The sequence below is a fragment of the Dermacentor variabilis genome, chromosome 3, assembly GCF_050947875.1.
Source record: "Dermacentor variabilis isolate Ectoservices chromosome 3, ASM5094787v1, whole genome shotgun sequence".
NCBI classification, from domain to species: Eukaryota; Metazoa; Arthropoda; class Arachnida; order Ixodida; family Ixodidae; genus Dermacentor; species Dermacentor variabilis.
The window spans coordinates 130,712,305-130,732,031 of NC_134570.1; the positions used below are offsets into that span (position 1 = coordinate 130,712,305).

Genomic DNA, 19,727 nt, shown 5'->3' on the forward strand with positions numbered 1-19,727 from the left:
ACGCGTAACGGCCACTTCTGAGACTCTGATTGACTTATGTCTCACAAATCTTGATAAAAGCGATATTAATGCTGGTGTACTTACTACTGCTATCAGTGACCATATGTCTCTTTATTGTTTTGCTCCGAAACGCTCGGTGCATAGGGTGACACCCATAGCTACAAGCATTACTGTTAGGCCTATATCGTCGAGTTGTATTGATAATTTTCGACAACATGTATCGTTGATAGACTGGTGTAGATTAATGCAAGAGACTAATCCTAATGACCTCTATGATGGATTTATTGATAAAATTATTGGAACATATCATCGCGCGTTTCCGATCAAGATGGTTAAGAAATGTAAGACAGCAAGAAATCCTTGGATAACCCGAGAGCTATTGTGTCGAATAAAAGAAAAAAATAAACTCTTCCATAAATTTGTAAAACACAGAGACTTGGCAATGCTTGCAGAATTTAAAAATATCAGAAATAAGCTGAGCTCAGATATTAAGAAGTCCCAAAATTTTTAATTATGCTAGTAAATTTGCCGAAATATATTATGACCCTCGGAAAACCTGGCGCACTATCAAAGACTTACTACGGAAAACGCGAACTGACGTCCCTCAAGAAATGAAAATAGATGGGCAGAGATGGGCAAGGCTCTCGCTAACGAGTTTAACCACCACTTTTTGACTTTTGGAGCGTCGGAAGGGACCACCTGTGAGGATTTTCAAACATATATGGAACACAATTTGCCACAAACTTTATTTCTTTACCCGGCTACCGAAGTTGAAATTGCTGCTATAATTAACAGTCTTAAAAGTAATGTTTCGTGTGGTTTCAATGGTATTAAAGCAGCCCCAATTAAAGCGGTCTCAGATTTGCTATCCGACCGTAGTTTGCCACTTAATGAATACTATTTTGTTGACAGGAATATTTCCGGATAAAATGAAAGTTGCTAGGGTTTCAGTTCTGCATAAAGGTGGTCCTTTTGACTGTACTTCTAACTACAGACCAATATCAGTACTTCCGCTATTTTCCAAAATAGCAGAGAAAGTTATACATTCTAGAATTTCTCAGCATTTATGTAAGCACAACCTAATATCCGAATATCAGTACGGATTTCAATAAGGTAAATCGACTGAGTCAGCATTGTTAAACATCAGAGAAAAAATTGTAACTAATATAGAAAATCAACTGTATACAATAGGCATTTTCCTAGATTTTAACAAACGCTTAGATTCTATTAAACATCCCATACTGCTTGCAAAGTTGCCTTATTATGGAATAAGAGGACTTGGATCCACTTAAGTTACTCCGTATTTACCTGACTAACCGTACTCAGTTCGTTGTAATTAAGAATGTACAGTCGTATACGGAATTCATAAGTTATGGAGTTCCGCAAGGATCTATATTAGGAGCAACAATATTCTTGCTCGACATAAACAATATTGTCAACATCTCCCTGACCACAGACATTGTCCTTTACGCAGATGATACAAATGTTTTCTTCCCATCTAATAACCTCTCGTCTCTCACTCGTACTGTTAATTTATGGCTTCAAGATTTGTCCTGCTGGTTAGATGCAAATAAAATTTTATTGAATGTTAGGAAAACCAAATACATTGTCTTCTCATCCGTTAATAAACCAGTTCACCTTGATAGCTCTATAACGTTTAAATCATGTACATTAGAGCAGGCTTCAAAATACAAGTGTTTAGGGGTAATATTTTATGAAAATCTTCGATGGACAAGTCACGTGAATTTTATAAAAGGTATCATTGCTAAATCAATTGGAATGCTAAATAGATTTCGGACGTTGTTGCCAATAAGATTAAAACGGCAACTTTATTTTAGTACTGTACATTCCCGTATACAATATTGTCTACTAGTTTGGGGGGTTACATCAAAGTATAATTTGGAACGACTATACATAATGCAGAAGAAAAGTATAGGATTCATTCAAAACCTATCTAGTCGTGATCATACATCCCCATACTTTGCGGAGAACCGGATACTTCACATAGAAATGTTTATAAACAGCGTTTGTAGGAATTGGTATTTCTCGAATTAAAAGCAAATCGTGAGCTGTTTTTTCATACATATACAAATACGGAGACACCATATTATTTCAGAAATAAAAACTTTGTAAAGATTAAAACGAGAACTAGATACGGTGTGCAATTATGAAAATGGCAAATTCCGAACCTACTGAATTGTTATCCATCGTTTTTAGATACAATCGAGAGTTCTCCGTCCTTGCTTGCCTTCAGAAAACTAACTAAAATGTATTTCCTCCAACAGTTGTAATTTTGTTGTACATTTGTTTTGTTCTCTTCAAATCCAATTGTAGTCCATTGGCCTTAATAGTTCTGTGTCTTGTTGATGATGACTGTGTTAACAACTAATTCTGTCATTCTTTCTTATCTTGCTTTATCGTGTTTGATACTCTGCACATAAATTTTTATTTGTATGTGTTTGACATTTTGCAGTGTGTTTTGAAGAAAGTTGCGCTCATGTTGTGTGCTGCGCGTGCTGTCTGGTGTCAAAGGCCTAGTCAGGTGGCTTTTAGTGCCGCCTTTTGCTTTGGCACCAAGACAAACCGCTCTTGAGCGTTGTTTTGTCAATAAACAGATGAACAAACAAACAAAACGAACATCATTATTCCTCAGTTGAGTTCAATAATAAAGTGAAGTCGTGTGAGGTTTGTGGTGTGTTTTTTATGAGGCGGGTATGCGAGGTCTCCTTTTAAGTACTGACGAAGCGAATAGTGCTCACTTTGCATAATTAAACAACGCAGAATCGAGACGTGGTGAGGAAGAAGGTGTTGGAATTTTCCTTACGAAGGCGGCAATTGCAATGCCTAAGTGTACCGTAGGCGTTGCAATTGCCGCTGTGACAAACTCCATCATGATTTCAATTCGAAGTTACAGAGCAGATGCGGGGTTTCAGCCTTTCACGCTGGTTGTGTGGAGCCGTTGAATTGCGTTTCCGGGGGCTCCGTGTCCCTCTCCTTCTTGCTTGGAAGGGGTGACAGCGGGTCATAAAACACTGTCGCCCTGCTGTCATCCCGCCCACGGGAAGGTTAATGGGCTTCACCCATTGGCGGACATTTTGGAGGGATTCGGGCCCTGCTTGCGTGCGCTCCGGGAACGCGCGCGCAATACGGGGGCCCGGGGACACAACATCGGGGCGTCTGAAGGTGCGAGGCGTTCCTCTCTGCCGGCGGCGGGCCCATTTGTCTGCCGCCGGCCGATGGTTACATCGGCTCGTCGGGGTCCCTGCCTCGGCGGGAGCAGGCACTGTTCCGTCATCTCGATGTCCCGAGGCAGCGTCTTCCGATCGTGCCCCCGTCTGTTCGTCTGTCGTTTCTTTCTATTTCCATTTTCTATGCCGTGGGGCGCGCGATGGCAGACGCTGACCGAAGGATAGGCAGCCTCTTTTACTGCTGGGGTTCTTTGTTCTTTGTTCTCTCTGTCGCGGTGCGCCGTTAGCAGCTACCGGCGACCATTTGGCCATGTTTTATGTCTTAATTAGCTTCAGATTCGGACGCGATGTTAAAACGTGTGTTTGTAATGAGTCCCAGCTTAATAAATGTTCTTTGTGGCTTCTAGGGAGCCTTGCCTAGGGTCTCTCTTGCTGCACGCGTGGTCTCGCCTTCCCCTATGCTGGGGCCGACGGGGCGCGCACGCGCGCAGCGGCGTGTCGGCACACGCAGCGGGCTGGAGCAGGCGCGCACGCGGCGCCCTGTATATGCATAGCGGCTCGGAGTGCTCGAACCCGCGGTGGTCGTCCGGCGCGCGCGATATCAGAGCGTGAGCGCCGTCAGCGTAGCGAGGAGACCACACAGTAAACAACAGATCGGCTTCGAGAACAATGCGTGCCTCGCCATAACGACAGTCGGTTGCTGCCATTGCGCGAGGCGTATGCCATATTGCCGATAAAAGCTGCTGAGCGTCACTATGAGACCCACAGTGATAGGATATACCTAGCGCCCATTGATTGGCTCTCGATCTTAATTACGAATCTTTTCTTTCAGGTGATTGCTGTTATGGTATTCGTGAAGCATATACATACTATACATGGCGCGCTATCGTGTTATCAGCCATTAGCAATGCACGTTCTACGTGCTTGTTTCAGAGAACAGTAAAAGTATAGTTGCAAACTTTTTCATACAGAACGCCTAACTCTTCCTTCTACGCATTAAGAAAATGGCCGTATTTGTCTGTAAAAGCTCACCAGAATAATACGGATCATGATCAAAGCTTCGGTGGGCATGTGCTAACACAGATTTATAATGTTGATACCATATAGCAAGATTTTTCTTCTGTGCAAAATGTAATGTCTCCCATAGCTAAGTACTAAAGGAATTTTAAGCGTTTAACGCAGCATCGCACACAACATCCCGTGTGGAATTTGCAGACACTCTATTTACGCAATATTTATGGACAGACACGGCGCATATATGCATTGAAAAACCAGTAGACCCCTTCAATACTACATAGCTTGCGATATGCAAACCGCAAATTTTCTCGGCTCACGCGGTTTTGAAGAAGAAACTGTGGTTCGGGCATGACAACATAAAGAGGACGACATATCTCTCAATAAGTACGGCTCGAGACACCAATACGCCAATCATGCAAGGGAGCACGCACGCGCGGCTGCCGAGCGAGCCGGAGCGAACGGCGTCCTGGCCGTGACGTCACTCGCGAGGGGGGACCACTCCAACTTATGGCCGCTTTTTTTTACTCCTCCGCTTTCCGCCTCCGCTTCCATCGTCGCGCTCTCTTCGATATCAGCGTTTTTCTTTCCTCGCTACGCTCTGCGTTCGCCCTTTCATCATTCGCTATGCTCGTTCGCTCGGTTACGCCGAGGAAGAACGCCAAGCGACGATGACGGCGCGAAACGCATCAACGGGCGCCTACGGGCGAAGCTATAAAACGCGGAATGGCAAGTTCTAGTTTGCCGCACCTAGGAGCTAGTCTTTAAGCCAGTTCACAAAGGTTCTTTGGGAACAGCAACCAGACGCTTTAGCAGATTGCTCCACAAGTGCACTGGGTATGTGTCGCTTTTCAATAAGCGTCTTTCACGTCACGGCTTTAGCCACCAGGGCTAAGAATGCACTGGATATGGGGCGCTCTTAAACGAGCGTCTCGCCAAATTGCGTCACTGAGTGTGTGCCAGCTGAGTGCGCAGCAAGCGAGGGAACGATTTTGTCTGGTCGTAGGCACCGTCGCGCCACACTTCTCAGAGTTGACGCGTGGACTTCAAGGGAGCGCCACTAGATGGTGTAGCGTGTTCAGGAAGAAGCGCCAGAGAAGAGCCGCTTCGCGGCAGCGCTGCTAGATGGCGCCAAGTGTTTTTAGGGAAGCGCGAGAGATGAGTCCCGCTGCAGTACACGCCTCATACATAACTTGCTTCGACGGTGGCAATACTTAATTGTGTCGCTGTATTGACTCAATGCTAAACGTATTACCATCGACAGTCATCGTTGGGTGCCAAATTTTTAACGCGCTTTGCATTCTATACTTCAGTCATTTTCAATCTATCTATCTATCTATCTATCTATCTATCTATCTATCTATCTATCTATCTATCTATCTATCTATCTATCTATCTATCTATCTATCTATCTATCTATCTTACGCCGGCCCAGTGGATCAAGCTGCCAACCAGCTTGGGCCACTAGTTACCTGCATGTTGTAGTATGTGGCAATTTTATCGCAGGCATTCGAGCTTCGTTATTTGACTCTCAATGCGTCGTCGTAATGCCTTCTACGCCGACCTAGCGGCCCAGTTTGTCCAGTAGCTTGGGCAACTAATTATATTTTAGTGGTGACGACACCCTCGTCGGAGCTTTCTAACCTGACTACCGTCGTGATCACGTCGTCGTCGTCAAACATTCGTCATGCGTCGGTTGTCATACTTTCTTCGTGATACCATCGTGGTAACTCCATTGTCGTCATTCTGCCTTGTGATCCGACTGTCGTCCTGCGGTCGTCATCACGCTATCGTCCTTATTCGTGACGCATTCATTGTTGTATCGCCGTCGTGACATAATTGTGGTAGTTCGATTGTCTTGATTCCAGCTTCGTGATCCACCTCCCGTCATGGAGCAGTGGTCACGTCATTATCGTCATGCAGTCGTCATTCATTCATTGTCATACCGTTGTCGTCATGCCACTGAGGTAGTTCCATCTTGGTTATTTCAACTTCACAATCTGACTCTCTTCATGCAGTCGTCGTCAAGCCATTGTTGTTACGCTATCGTTGTCGTACTGTCTTTCCGATACAGTTGCCGTGAAGCCATCGTCGTCATACATTCGTCGTTACCTCACTGTCCGCACACCATTTTCATGACCTCCATGTCACTACATTGTCGACATACATTCGTCATGCTGCAGTTGTCATACCATTCGACTCTCGTCATGACGACGTCGTTATGCCGTCGTCGCCATAACATTATCGTCGTCCCGTCGTCGTCATGCTGTCGTTTTACCACCATCATCGCTTAAGAAACATAATCAAATTCTGGTCATACCGTCGTCGTCCTACCAACTTCGTCCTTCCATTGACGTCATATTTTCTGTGTCATTCTAACGTAATCACGCTGTCCTAATTCAATAGCGATTTGCCAGTGTTGTCTTTCTATAGTCGTCAGACAGTCGCTATCATGCATTCGTTGTCATGCCATCGTCGTCATGCCGTAGTGGTCATGCCATCGTTGTCATTACAGCTTGGTCGTACAGTTGCTGTCATACCATCGTGATACACTCGTCGTCATCACAGTGTCCTAGTGCCATCGTCATTATTCCATCGTTGTCGTACCATTGTTGTCGTCCCGTCGTCGTCATGCTGTCGTTTTACCACCATCATCGCTTAAGAAACATAATCAAATTGTGGTCATACCGTCGTCGTCCTACCAACTTCGTCCTTCCATCGACGTCATATTTTCTGTGTCATTCTAACGTAATGACGCTGTCCTAATTCAATAGCGATTTGCCAGTGTTGTCTTTCTATCGTCGTCAGACAGTCGCTATCATGTATTCGCTGTCATGCCATCGTCGTCATGCCATAGTGGTCATGCCATTGTTGTCATTACAGCTTGGTCGTCCAGTTGCTGTCACGCCGTCGCCATACACTCGTCGTCATCACAGTGTCCTAGTGCCGTCCTCGTAATTCCATCGTCATCATTCAGAACCGCCATCTAATGGCAGTTCTGCCGTCGACGTCCAACCACTTTTCTCGTTCAATTCACATTCATCGCTTCTTTGTCATACGATCGTCGTCCCTGCGTCGTGGTCATGTGGTCATTTGCATGGCTGACCTCGTCAATCGAGTGTCATATCAAAACGGGTCGATACTTGAGACTGTGTACATATGCCACATATAGCCGAGGCGACGGAAGTCTCAGAATGACCACTACAAATTTTAAGAAAACGCGATTTGAGCAATACGGTGTGTCGCTACATTGCTTGAACGCTAATCTCATTACCATCGGCAGTCAGGCGATGTGATTTGTCGCAATTGATTTTCACTGAAGAGTGGCACATACCCTGTGACGCAAGTTAGCGCCTAATTTGAACCCAGCTCCCCTATCGCTGCAGCCCGAAGTCTCTTTCCGATCACACCATGGACATCCATTGACTCATGTTGGTAGGAAAATTGTTAGATACATAGATAGCTGCGTAGACCGAGGCACCAGAAATTGCATGAAGTATCTTAAAAATGCAAATCTACGTGATACATATTCAGCCAATGCCTGAAATAAAGGTTATTTCTACGAAGACATTATTTCGGCGACCTGCCGGGAGAGTTGGCCACCACCGGAGGACGGGCGATACATGGAAATTAGTCGTTAATTAAGAAAAAATTGTGTATTACTTTTAAATATTTTAGTTTCAGCGGGCTCATCATGATTGGGAAATTGAAGCTGCGGCTCCGTGCTCCTCGTTGTCGCAGTGCGCTAGCTGTCCGCTGCTAGGTGACGTAAGCAGAACGAGAATTACGATGTGTCTGCGAAAAGTAAAAGTTTAGAAGCTAAATAGTGAATTCTTGTTAATTAGCGACTAATTACCACGCATCATCCGCGACCGCGTGGTCCCCACCATTGATGACATGTGTCCGAAGGAACCGTACTTGTAGTTCATAACGTCTATACTTAAATTTAATGTCTTCGTAGAAACACCCGGTATATTCACAAACGCACCACGCGTGGACATCGCGGCTTCGTGGCTAGGTGGAGCACGAGTGCAGAGGGAAACGCGAACTAGGAGCGCGGCTGCATACACGCCTCAGAAATGACGCGTCCCTGCGCTGGTAATACAGTGTGTCATCACACTCTTCCAATGCTAATCGCTTTAGGGTAAAAATTTGGGAGGTGGGTTCCGGTTATTATTTTATATTGACCAGCTAAAGAAAGCCTTAGTCATTATAATGGTTCAGGAAAATGAACGCTGCGTGACTGTTCAGATACTTGAGTCCACAAGTTATCATTCGGTTGGAATACAAGCCAAGGCGTGCGACTAAGTCAGCACCCGCCACACGTCGCATCTGCGCGGTGAACGAGAAGAGGGGAACCGTTGGTATAGATTGTTTGTAAAACACGACCACGTGAACCAGACAGACAATGAAGCAACAAACATCCCGTATCTCCGTTAAGCGCTTTGTTAACAATGGCTGGTAAAATTTAGCGTTCTTGCGGCATCACTTAAGGTTTTAATGTCTCTATTTCCTGAGAAAAAAGAAAACCCCGTTCTGTCCACCATCATCCTATTATTGAGGGCTAATTTGGTTGCGAGGCTATCTGGCGAGAAAATAATTCAGTCTTGTCTCCCGTAAGATTATTTCTGCGGAAGCGCGCATTCTCGTCTCGTTCTTAAGTCCAAATTGCAATGAGGGATTACCAAGGCCAGCGCCGTGCGCGTTCACCTTTGTTTTTTACCCCTCACTACGAGGTTATTGTTGCTCAATATAGCAGCTGCGCCAACCTAACCATGGTTCTCGTCGAATATTTATACCTCATTATTAAACGAGGCTTAGCAATCCTGAGTAACACAGGATCATCCGAACGTCATCGAAGTGGATTATTGTTGATTTTGATCACCTGTGATTCTTCAACTATAACACGCCCGTGGGTCTTGTGCGCTGGCGCTTACTTATATTCCGCCCTCACGGGGTTGCTTACTCTCACGACCCAATGAACTCATTCGAATCTGCGCCTTCCTACTCGGAAGCTGGCACGCCATATACACTGAGCCGCCGGGTCCGCCTGTCTCCTGACGTATCGTTGTACACGTCTTACTGGCTCTTTGGTCGCTCGTTTGCAAGGTCTAAGTGACGGCCCGACATTCGCCGGTACATTTGCGTTAACTGCGAGTGAGCGATTTACCCCTGACGTTAAGTGCTTACCGCAGGTGCACGGAGACATGAGGCATCCGTCGGATTCTATCGGCGTGTTCAGGTCGCAGATCTCCCCTCCAGGACATGGGTCGCGGCAAGAGTCGCGAACTGCGCGTGATAGACGAGTAAATCAGACAAGGTGAGACCCATTGCGAGCTGCTGTTGTGCTTCAATTGCGCATATTTGGTACAAACGGCGATGGCCTTTCCACTGTATCTTTCTTCAGAAGCAATGAAAGTACAACACCGTGGCCTTCATTGACGATCTGACAAATAAACGAATGCACAAAGACCCCACGGGAACGTCGCTGAAGTAGTGCATGGTCTGGCTTCCGCTACTAGCATGCTATGAGGCGTTTCCTTTGTTAAGGTCGCTTCGCTGACTGGCCCCACCAAACTGAACCATGAAACTACCCGCTACTTCGCACGTGGCAGAAGCACTTGCAAAAGATCCTTTTATCTGGAAGATCTCCATTCATTTCAAAGTATTTTGCGGAAAACATCTATTTCAATGTTACAATATTTGAACATTCTTTCCCAATTATTTCTTTGCATTTGGCTCACAACACGCACCTCATTTGCAAAGTATTATAGGCACTATTCTCCCCAAATTATTTACACTTGCACGTCAGCATTTGCTCATCTGCTCTCTTGCACTGGCCCTTGTGGCCTGCGATGTCCCAAACCCTGTGAAAATGGGCCAACTCGCCAATTTGGTGCCTCTTTTCTACACTAAAGTGTTGCTTCCCTTCACTGCAATGTCCTTCTAGGCAATCAGCGTAGACATTTAACATGCAGCGTCTTTCTAAGTTATGCAATGGCAAAGGTGTTTTCCGCGCTATGCCAATCAAACAAAATGGCGAAAATTTCCACTGCTTTTCGAGACATTAAAAAAATCTAATAAGCTTAGGTGCCGTACGTAAAAAAAAATAGTGGTAATCCTTCCTTCGTGAGCGTTGAGCAACTCGGAATGTTAAGTAGCTGTACTCACCGCAGGGGCAAGGAGCCACGTAGCACCGCGATTCGTCGAGTGGTTGCATTTTGTGGCACGAGAAGTTTGCAGGACAGAGCACTGGGCATGGCTTGAGAGTTCCTGCAGTAGTCAGAAAGAAGAAGCACGTGCTAAACACATCAGCAAGTATTGGTCGCACCGCAGTACGAAGACTTATGAACATGAAAACATATTGCAACTTGCACTGCGTAAGTTAAAAATACAAAAGCGATTGCTACCAAGTTTACTTAAAATGTTTAATACGACAACTACATTAAAAACAGGGCGAGCTTTTTTTTTCTGGTGAGGCTGTCCATTTATGCTATTTTTCGGGAATATTTCGACCTCAACTGCAGACTATAGCACGGTTTAATTTGAGATTTTTCTCAGTTCACAAAGAGCGCTCGACGACAGGCCGAGGTTCCCGTCTGTCCGTGGAGTTGTAAACTATCAATGTTGTTAATAATGACATAATAACAAACATTATAAAATTTTAATCATCGCAAACTTCGAACGAATATCCCGCAATGATTTTCGTGGGACTAAGGGTCTTTTGTACCGCAGGATAGCTCACCACACCAATGTCAGCTCCACAATCCTTGAAATTTGCATGCACGTTAAGTTTACGGTGAACGTCAAAATAACTTGCCACGTATTTGTTGTTACTTTTGTTTATCTCTTTATCGGCCTCTGTCTTCGTCTGTCTGTCTGTCTGTCTGTCTGTCTGTCTGTCTGTCTGTCTGTCGTCTGTCTGTCTGTCTGTTATTTCATTGATAGATGGACTAATGGATTGTTTTTTTTATTTGTTTCTTTATTATTTCATGCTACCGGATGAGAGGCATGTTGTATATGCAGAATAAACAAACTGCTAGCGTTCACAAGCCATACTGTTGCTGTTGATGTGTTACCGGATCGACTGTGTTACAAAGTGGAATGCGAATATGTTATACAATAGGTGCATTGAATCGGACCCATTCCAAAACGCGGGCCCATTCCACCGCTGTAGGCAGCAGCGAACCGACACCTCGATTCGCGCTGAGAATTGTGCAGAAGCGCTGAGCCATTAACGTGCTAACTTGGTCCATGCTTTGTGGTCACTTCGTCCGCGCGCCTTGTTAAACCTATCATCGCATTATTTCTATGTCCACCACAGTTTATCTGACAATAGCCAACGGCACATGTTTGCTGCTGCTGCAACCGACGTCTACAAGTATCATTGTATCTTCGGCACCATCCAAAGGTGAACACATTTTTCACTTGACCAAACAGTTGAACAGGTGCAAGGATCGGCAGTGGTCCAGGACAACAGCCTTTTCTGAATCGACTAGATAGCTAGACATAGCTTTCTTGTAGCACCGAAGTGGTATCAGGGAGCTATGGTAGCACAAAAGTACGGAAATATAGCACGGAAATGATACCAGGAAGGCTGCAGTGCACGACATCCATAATGCATACTGATAACATCTCCACTCCAGGTATCAAGTCGCCCGTCGAGAAGATTACTCCTGCTGCCACATGACTCCAAATATTGCATTGTGTAAAACCCTAACGTGACTTTTCATAGTCGCCACACAAAAAGGAAGTCATTCTCAGTGCAAATGTTTCCTCGTTTTACAATATCTCCATCGAAGTCGCACCCGCCGCTGTGACTACACCATCGGCATGCTCTACTTCATTTCAGTCATGGGTTAGCAGGGTTTCTGCATAGATCCGTGTGTCTGACTGATGAGTCGTCAATGAAACCGGTAACCATGTATAATGTTATTATCACTGGTCCTCTTCTCCTCTCTTGTGCCGTTAGCTCTCTTGTGAACATGTGGCGGTCACTCCTGTAATTTGCTGCCACCACCAGAGAAAAAACAGCGGCATTTGGCAACCGTGCAACAGTTATATCGACTCTCAGACGTCGATAATTTGCCCACCCAGTCTTTTTATCCCCTTACACAGGGATTTATGACCAAGTTGTCTCGTGTTCAAAACACGCAGATCAGCCATGTTGGAACATGCCCTCAGATTCCTGTAGAGCCTACTTGTATAGTGAAGATGACTCTCACAAACACATCAAGACTATTGATCTATCAAACTAGCGTTCACGTGAGGATGCCCAGCCTTTTCAGCGCACCTTACTAGAGTAATTCGAGGCCTCACAATCGGTTTAGATATTGTCAGTTGAATTTGCGTCATAACGTAAGCGTGAGCGCTTCTTGGGAACAATGTTCCACCACCTCTATTACTTACTGTTATTTTTTTTACCCTTAACAAGTAGGCGTACTGCATTGTGGCCCCAGAGTTCTTAACAACTTTGTGCCTCCACAGAGCTGCAAGGCACTCAGTGCAAGAGTGCCTTTTGTTTTTTTCCTCACTCATGATCACATTATATTTTCACGTCTAGCTGCACATGCGTATACAGCTCCTCTATACCATCTTCGGTACAGAACAAATTGCATGTCCTTGGTGAAGCCCCTGACACAGTGACTGGCCACCAAGCGAGACACGACGGTTTGACCTAAATTGGACAATGACCCTTTTGGATCTTTGTGGGGAGAACTGGAGAGCATGTATACTACCTAGCCGTGCCCAAGATCTCTTCTGGCGACGTTGTTGTTTTTATAATGCGAGGCATTCTGTGGTAGGTAGGTAGGTAGGTAGGTAGGTAGGTAGGTAGGTAGGTAGGTAGGTAGGTAGGTAGGTAGGTAGGTAGGTAGGTAGGTAGGTGGGTGGGTGGGTGGGTGGGTAGGTAGGTAGGTAGGTAGGTAGGTAGGTAGGTAGGTAGGTAGGTAGGTAGGTAGGTAGGTAGGTAGGTAGGTAGGTAGGGAGGTAGGTAGGTAGGTAGGGAGGTAGGTAGGTAGGTAGGTAGGTACGTAGGTAGGTAGGTAGGTAGGTAGGTAGGTAGGTAGGTAGGTACGTAGGTAGGTAGGTAGGTAGGTAGGTAGGTAGGTAGGTAGGTAGGTAGGTAGGTAGGTAGGTAGGTAGGTAGGTAGGTAGGTAGGTAGGTAGGGTTATGTAAGTAGGTAGGTTAGGTTAGGTAGGTGGGTGGGTAGGTAGAGGTACGTACGGACGTACTTACGTCGGTAGGTAGGTAGGTAGGTAGATTTCTATCGAACCTAGCTTTCATAACAAGAAGAAATGCGTGACCGATGGCGTAATTGAACCCCGGCCGTCGAGCACAGCAGCCCAGTCCTCCAAAAGCTAGGTGACGGTCGCTTTTTTAATTTTCCGTCGTGGTGTTTGGTACAAATATCAAACGTACGTGCTCAATCTTACTTAGCAGCCAAAACAACCATAGCTGCGTCCAGAAGCACAAAATAAACACTTCGCAGTAAAATTATTACGGTAACACATATCGAAACAATACGTCGCAAAGCTGCGCGCTCACTCGGGTATCTACAAAGAAATTTAAAGAAGGCATCCTCAGAAGTAAAGAAGTTGGCGTACGTGACATTTGTCCGTGCGTAACTTGAATTGGCTTCCGCTGTCTGGCATCCATCTCCAAAATACCTAAACGTATCACTGGAATCCGTTCAAAACAGAGCCACCCGCTTCGCCCCTTCCCATTATTCACGGTACACTAGTGTCACTTCTTTGAAGCAAACAATAGGTCTGCCAACACTGAAGTCACGCCGCATCATATCACGTCTTTGTTTGCTGCACTCTTTCTTTTTACAATCCACGCTCAAGGCACCACCTTCTTAAACCACCATTGCGAACTTCCTATCGAATAAGTCACAGCTCTGCCATAGCACGCTTACGCGGCCGCTCATCTGCCGTGACCACTTCCTTCTTTCCTGACGCAATCGTTTATTTGAATGCGCTCCCTCACAACTTCGTTACCTGTACTGACCGCAAAAAATTTCGTGAATACCTAACAAATCACTTTGAATAACTTTCTGTTCCCAGGGTACATCGTTCATGAACGAATCATAAACCATTCGGAATAGTCTACCCTTATCACCCCTTCCACCTAGTCTTTTTTTATGCGAATGTATTGCCGTGTTACCTCTCTAAATTCGAAATTTCTCTTTGATTGCTTAAATTCATACAAAATCAGCGATATTTCTTTTTTTCGTTGTTTTGTACGTAACCACTCTTACACGTTTGTAGTGCCCCCCCCCCCCCCCCCCTGTGTAATGCCTTCGGGCCTTCAAGGTGATAATAAACGAATTGAAATGAAACAAATGAATAAATAGTTGTCTAAAAGGGAGGCGATAGGTCATAACTTCCGCATACCACTCTCGTTACACAGGCAGTCACCTCTTAGAAACATTCGGCGCGTGTGCCACTGGCCACTGCCGCGTCTTCTTTCCCTGTAACCGATCGCGCTTTGAGGTGCCGTGCTAAACTGCGCTATCTCCAGCACCGGCCTACTGTCCTGCTACTTTCCTTGTAGTAGCTTACGCTGCGTAGAAGCTGCGTGACACTGGACAAATTTCCTGATCGCCCTAGTTAATCGTGTTTGAACATTTCTTCATCGGAGTACAAATGCCATCATAACGTTAACTCATGCCACGTGACGTTGCCACTGGTAGGTACGATTGTATAACACGTAGTCGTTGATGACATCACAATCGACGTTTCTCTCGCTTACGCTCGTCCACTACCCATGCAGGACCCACCAATCGTCATGTAGTAAGCTCCCACTGGATCGACATACAAATGATGCCGGCATAGAAATCATGCCTTCGCTGCCATACGATCGTCTTCGACGCACTCGTCGTCCTGCTGCTGCCATCACACAAACAAGTACTCAATTCACACTCGGCACGTTACTTCACGGGGTAGCGGTTTCCGGAACCTCTAAGAAGGCTGGATAGCCAATTAGCTGCAAAATGTTGCGAACATCGATTCCCACAGTGCGTGGCGTCTGCACATTTTTTCCCCTAGAAAGCGTCGTCATTTATCGGGTGCAAATTACGTGATAAAATGGCTTTTTTTTTTCTGCAGGCAGCACACTCCGGTGCTCCAATGAAGCACGGTTTATCATTATCGTTCAATGTAATCGAGTCACAGACTAGCGCTCTATGAGTGAGTCCTTAACAAAGTCGTGTTATATATCGTAAAAGCTCGTGTATTGTTGATGGTTACTAAGGTAACGATGCTGAAGGGCGATAGACTGCGCACAAAATGTGCAAGACCGCGGGAAGACACACTAAATGGATGTGTGCACACGTAGTGCCGACGAGAGTAATCATAGTCCTTCTTTGGTGGTTAATATTGTGAAGAACGAAATCCATGTACATTTCTTGCTCAGCCGCCCGTTTGCGAACTGTGATGGCTCAATGGCTGCAGCATAAGAACGTCTTGTCATTGTGCATTCAGTTAAGAGGGTAGCATTCGAATGAGGTAAGGTGTGCATATCACCCGGCGCAAGCAACGCGTGCGGAAAACTTAGCAACACAGGTTCAGATCTTCGAGGGAAAAAATACTTCATCACATGGATTGCATCCTCTGAGTTTGAATGTGAGTACCGTTCGCCGCTATGCCGCGGCATCCGCTCATGCTGGAAATGGCGGATGTTTTCTGCGATGAACACTGCCAGAACTGGTAGTACTGCTCTTTGCGTAAAATTCCAACAGATATCACTGTCAGCTACAGTCCTACTTGCAACAGAAAGTTTTACCAGAACCTTTTCTGCTCCCCGCTCGCTCGCGTACACCCGATCCTCCCCCGCGCTTGGACGGATAAAGAATCTGGGCCGCTGTCTTGTACACGTTCGAAAAGCCGACGTTCGATTTCTCCTCACGCGATTGGACTAGATTGGCCTAGGCCGCGATATCGGCGCAGCCTGGACGATCGCGTGAGGTGAAATCGAACGTCGGCTTTTCGAACGTGTACAAGATAGCGGCCTTGCTTTAACTGAGCGTTCACAGGTTCGTTCGGCGTACAGATGCATGCTGCAATTTTTAAAACAATTATTAACGTTTTTGTTTCCTTTCTTTTTTTTCACATGGATGGGTGCGTCGTTACACGAACGAATTGAGGATGCGAGGCTGCAGTCGAAGGCGCTTGATGTGCCACTTATGTGCTCGTCAACAAATCGTCGCATTCACAACTGTGCTCTGGCGCCGGGTTTTCACCGTCACTCGATTCGACAGCACTCTTTCAAAGATACAAAGTTTCTCCCACGAGAATCAGCCGACCTGCGGCTAGGCTAGCCATCCCACCGCGGCAGTGGCGGCAGCCATGTTATATTTTCGTTCGTCTCGCTCACCGCGCTCCACTCGGCGAGCATTGTAGCGGAACGGAGGCGCCCGGTCGCTCACGCGCTGGCGGCGGAGCGTTCGGCGTATGCGTGTGGCTGAGCGGAGCAGGGCGAAGGAAACGCTCTGCTAAAAATGCCTAATGCGTCAATACGGGATCATCGTCTCAAGAGAACCATCCTGGGGTGCTATGCAGCATAGAGTTTTCTGCAATAATTACCATAGAGAACTCTGGCGTTGCAATGGTTCAGCCGCCACGGGAATGATGGGAATCACATGAATTTGTCTAATCTTCGTGCTTGTGACTTTGCTTACAGCGCTTTTTATGCCTGCATTGTCGTAAATTTCAGAGAAATCTATACTTTTCGAAGTGCAGATGACGCTGCAAACACGCACAATTGCTACCAATTGCAATCATTCAGCTTGTCGAGGTGGCCAAATAGAAAAGCGCCAAGAGTCTGAAGGCACTGGCTTGCCCGTGATGAACTCATAAGGGAGTTTTATGTCGCTTGTCAATGCATGCATCCCTGGCGTAATGGTTTCAATATCGAGGTTCTGTGCTGAGTGGTCCTGCGTTCGAATCCTGCCTTCGGCCAATTTTAATAATGCTTTTTAAAATTATTTACGGCGCAGTACTTCCATCTAAATGACAAGTTTAAAGTCACGAAGCTTCTTCAAGACAGAAGGACGAAGTTCAGACAAATCCATGCACTTCCCATAATTCCCATGCTGGCTGAGCCGCCCACATTGCAGCTCCGGCAGACGCTAGCGCCAGAGTTGCCTCTAGTAATGGCTGTATAAAACTCTATGCTATGCCGGCTGCCCCGAGCTCCTCGCTCGCCTATGTTTGCTCGACGGCAATCAGTGAAGAAAGATACGGCGGGACACGCGAAAGCAGCCGACAAAAAAATTGGCTATGGTTCAACGTGCCCTTTTAGCTAGTTAAGCTAACAGAAAAACTCTGTTAAGCATGGTTAGACAGGGTTCTTCGGTGCTTCTTCCCCGCGATCTGTATCGGCAGGGTGCTTAGACTCAGCCTGCTGCCTGCGGCGAAGAGTTGACGCGCTCGCACCGGCGCGTGCTTAATCCATGGGGAGACTGAGCGGCCAAGCGCCGCCGAAGCGACTGCTTAAACCCTCGCCTATAGTCACGTGGTACACAAGGCGAGGCTCGAGCGTGAGCAGCTGCGATGCGTCTCTGCAGTGGATCACATGACGTGACGTCACACCTTCACACTTGCACGCCGGCGGCTGAAGGTCAAACGCGCGACGAGATTAACCTTGGGGGTTGTACCGCGAGAAGAGCTCTCGCTCTAAAAATTTCGAGGTAAAGTCAGACACTCATGTCAACAGGAGCGCACCCAGCGCACGCCGCTTCTTCGTTTCAAACACAGTTGACTCGGCAAAGTTACGCGCCAGCGCCGCTTATAGTTATTAAACGAATGTTGCCATACACTGACTGCGCTGTCTGCACACTCCGCGCAAGGCGCCTGCCACACCTTTCTGGGGCGCGTCAAGGGCACGTCTCCTGTTTCGGACATTATCTCTACATCCACCGTCGAATGCGAACAGTGCAGGCGTGGCGCATTCTCGCGGCAACCCGTTCCTTTCTTTCGAATACGCTAAAGCATAACACATTTTCTATAACTTGCACTGGTAATGCACTCAGTGGGACGATAAACAATTGAAAGATGGCACCGATGGTCTGACCATGTGACTCCTTTTTCGGGCGCTCATGAGGTAAAGTAAAGTGAAGATAACCCAAGAGTGAACCCACACTCGAGAACTATTGACTCTTGGTACTGGAACTAGATTCGAGAACCAGAGGCGTGGCGAGGGTGGACGTTTATGTCTAGATACATTTAGCTCATTCATCTCAGGGCGTTGCCAGAGCTTGCGGTGATTCCGAACTTTGCCAAACTTGGACTACCACTTTACCATACCAAGGTGAAGCTCGCTAGTTGTTTTTGCCTTTCTTCTGCTATTTTATATTGTACCCTAGCTTCGCCCAGAAATATTTATTTTCGTTACTTTCTTTCAAAAGAAAGGAAATGCAATTAAATTCAACTTTTGTCAGAAATAGGCCCTCTTTTGAATCCTTCTTATCGTCCGATGTCGTCGGCACCATTACATGATGCTTCCGTACCATGCAGTTTACCTAGCTTAGATTGTATTGACTGTTGGAAACTATAACTAATGTGTCTTTATTTTGGTGAATCAACGATTAAGGAAGAAGGATCGCGGGCTGATGAATATAACAGTTAAGGGCAACGCAAACTTCGTACTACAGTTTAGCCTTTCAACTTTAGAGAGATAGCTTATATATTTAGTGGGCGAGACGTTTTAGAGCGCATTTATAAGGTGCGATTTCTGCGCACGGGCACGGTGGAATAAAAGACTGACTGAAGATCAGTAGAGCACTTCTTGGGTGAAAATGGCTTAAAAGAGTTCCAGATACGATTTCATATCCAGCAAAGCAGGCTCTCAAACCGAAATTTGTCACTTCTGAGTGAGCAGACCAAAGTCCATACAATGACCTAAACTGAATCAGAAGTACTTGTACTGGAATATATCTTTCAGTTTGTGCTTCATTACGGTCTGAAAGTCCGTCATGCGAACCGTGGCCAAAGAATATTGTTATTAGAAGTTCCGTTTCGGGCCGAATCAACGGAGAGCTAAACAGGATTTAGTGACCCCCCCCCCCCCCTCTCAATATGCATGAGCGCTGCCATCACCTTGTAATATTCATTTATCGACAGCGAACTCTCTAGTGTACAAACTCCAGCAACCAAAATTGCAAGAAAGCAGCTGGTTGAAACACCGCAATTGTTTGAAACAAAACAAACGTACAGTGGAACTAAAAACGCACGTGAACACCTCAGCGTGAAGCCCGAGAGCATTGTCGCGTTCTCTGCATGCCCAAGTGTGGCTAAGACTTATTGTTTTATAAGCCGCTGCACGCAACATTTTATTGCTGCAGGCAGATATCAGGCCAATGTTGCCAATGTACTCACGTCGCACGCTACGTCGTTCGCGCTTGTTTAGTCCCGTGTACGTTATGCGCAAATTTCATGATCCAACACCTCATTAATAGCTAGTGCATACAAAAAGAAGAACTTGACACTGCGCCCACGCGCAAAAGCGGTCAATTCTTATAG

At 46.1% G+C, this 19,727-nt stretch overlaps 1 protein-coding gene across 1 annotated transcript in view; it reads right to left on the reverse strand.

The window, feature by feature from the left end:
- Nucleotides 1-19,727, reverse strand: part of LOC142574183 (uncharacterized) — an 86,570-nt gene that overhangs the window by 34,559 nt on the left and 32,284 nt on the right. The window contains exons 8-9 of the mRNA XM_075683333.1: nt 10,374-10,475; nt 9,393-9,491 (exon numbers count right to left, since the gene is read on the reverse strand). Coding sequence (XP_075539448.1) covers nt 9,393-9,491; nt 10,374-10,475 — 201 coding nt within the window. The remainder of the gene's footprint in view (nt 1-9,392; nt 9,492-10,373; nt 10,476-19,727) is intronic.